This window comes from Mangifera indica, unplaced genomic scaffold, assembly GCF_011075055.1.
Source record: "Mangifera indica cultivar Alphonso unplaced genomic scaffold, CATAS_Mindica_2.1 Un_0004, whole genome shotgun sequence".
Classification (NCBI taxonomy): Eukaryota; Viridiplantae; Streptophyta; class Magnoliopsida; order Sapindales; family Anacardiaceae; genus Mangifera; species Mangifera indica.
This window is the reverse complement of record NW_025401096.1, coordinates 692,491-694,367: the sequence shown is the minus strand read 5'-3', so window position 1 is coordinate 694,367 and position 1,877 is coordinate 692,491. Positions and strand designations below refer to the sequence as shown.

At 33.2% G+C, this 1,877-nt stretch overlaps 1 protein-coding gene across 1 annotated transcript; it reads left to right on the top strand.

The window, feature by feature from the left end:
• Positions 1 to 492: 492 nt before the first annotated feature.
• LOC123205399 (pectinesterase inhibitor 7-like) lies at positions 493 to 1,303 on the top strand. The gene has a single exon (XM_044622343.1). It carries the CDS (start codon positions 547 to 549, stop codon positions 1,219 to 1,221), a length of 675 nt encoding a protein of 224 aa, XP_044478278.1. The 5' UTR covers positions 493 to 546; the 3' UTR covers positions 1,222 to 1,303.
• The last annotated feature ends 574 nt before the right edge of the window (positions 1,304 to 1,877 follow it).

Here is a 1,877-nt window from a genome sequence, read left to right as displayed (position 1 = left end):
CCCATAAATATGTGATGTCACATAAATCTAATAATAAATAGGAAATTAATGCTGATTTATTATTACATTAATATTAATAGGAAATTAATATATAATTTCAGAGAATCAATGCTAATCAGGAAACTAATTAGTTATTTTACTAAAAAGAGTAAATATAAAAGTCAATATTTAAAAATACAATTTTTCACATTTTATTTGCCAAAATGACAACTTTTTGTTTATGATTTTATAATATCTTGTATATTATTATTTGCAAATTATCACACATGTATACATAAAAAAAAAAAAAATTTTTCATATGTTAGCAATTTTATTCACTGAAAAACTATATATATTTAAAATAAAATTTATTATAATAAATGGTTTCTGGTATAAGATCCAGACAATATTTTAACTTACCCGAAAAAAAATAATCTTCCGATACCGTTTAATATCCAAGGACAAAATTGCCATTCCATTCATCACTTTTCCACTACTTAAACGTGAATCCTTTCCCAGAGAAACTCACTACTCTCGCCGTCTCACTCCGAAAAACAAAATACAGCCATGAACAAAAACACTTCACGTCCTCTTTTCCTTCTCCCTCTTCTCCTTTTATTTAACCTCCGTTTAGTCTCAGCCCTTAATCTCAACGCAATGTCATCCGTTGATTTCATCCCCAGCCCCAGCCCCGGCTCCCAACCACTAACCAACGGTTCAGATTTCATCCGCTCCAGCTGCAAATGCACTACCTACTCCGACCTCTGCTACGACACCTTGAAACCCTACTCTAGATCCGTCAACGGGGACCTAGCAAAGCTGTCCATTGTCGCCATCGGCGTCAGCTTGGAGAAGGTGAAAACGATGGCTTCCTACTTGGCCAACCTCAGCCGCGATGCTGACCACAAGTACGATCCCAGAATGGCACAGTCTCTCCAACTCTGTCTCGATTTAATTGGTGGAGATGATGGCGCTGTGGACGATATCCAGAGATCGCTGAAACAGATGCGCGAACTGGGCGCGGCCGGGAGCTCCAAGGAAAGGCTCCGGTATTTGTTGTTTAATGTGGAGAATTGGATTACCGGTGCGTCCATTAATCATTCTGGTTGTCAGGACAGCTTCGATGATGTGGCGGATGGACCGCTGAAGGAGGATGTCATCGCTAGGGCTGAGTATGTGAAAAAATTTACTACCATTGCACTTGGTTTGGTTGAATGTTACAGTGACAAAGTAACAAGTTGATGTTGGAGACTTAATAATTTTAGATTATGAACATTAAAATTATAAATAAAGAATGAAAAACAATAAATGAGTCTATCAATCACATGCTTGGCTTCGGTAGGAACCGAATACGGTTGATCTCTAGGGCCCATGTCAATCTTTAACGATCACAAATCAATCATGACTGGTGGTTTTTAACAATGTTTTTAAAAGCGAATTAGTAATAAAATTGATTATTTTATTAATTTATAATTTAATTGATTTAATTAAATAATTTAAATTATAATTAAATTATAATATATTTAAATAAAATGATCTAATGTCACTTTTCAATTTAATTAATTTATTGTAACCCACTCAAATCAATTTAATTCAATTATTTTCTCTAATTAATATTTGTTTATTTTAAATAACTCCTCTCTCTAATAATATTTACTTATTTTCAATGACAACTTTTTAACTTTTAACCAATTAATTAATCATAATCTTTTAATATTACCCATAACCACTTATATATATATATATATATGACAAAAATCAGTCTTTTTTAGACAAATTAAACCAGATTAGGAGCTGGTTCATAGTCGAACCAATTGCACCGGTTGGCCTGGTTTGGTTTTAATAGAACTGGTTTCTAGTTTTATCTATCGTACGGCTAAAATTTTGTATGATTTCCT

Excerpts from the sequence above, each read along its gene's own strand:
- LOC123205399 (XM_044622343.1), top strand. The coding sequence starts at position 547 with ATGAACAAAAACACTTCACGTCCTCTTTTCCTTCTCCCTCTTCTCCTT.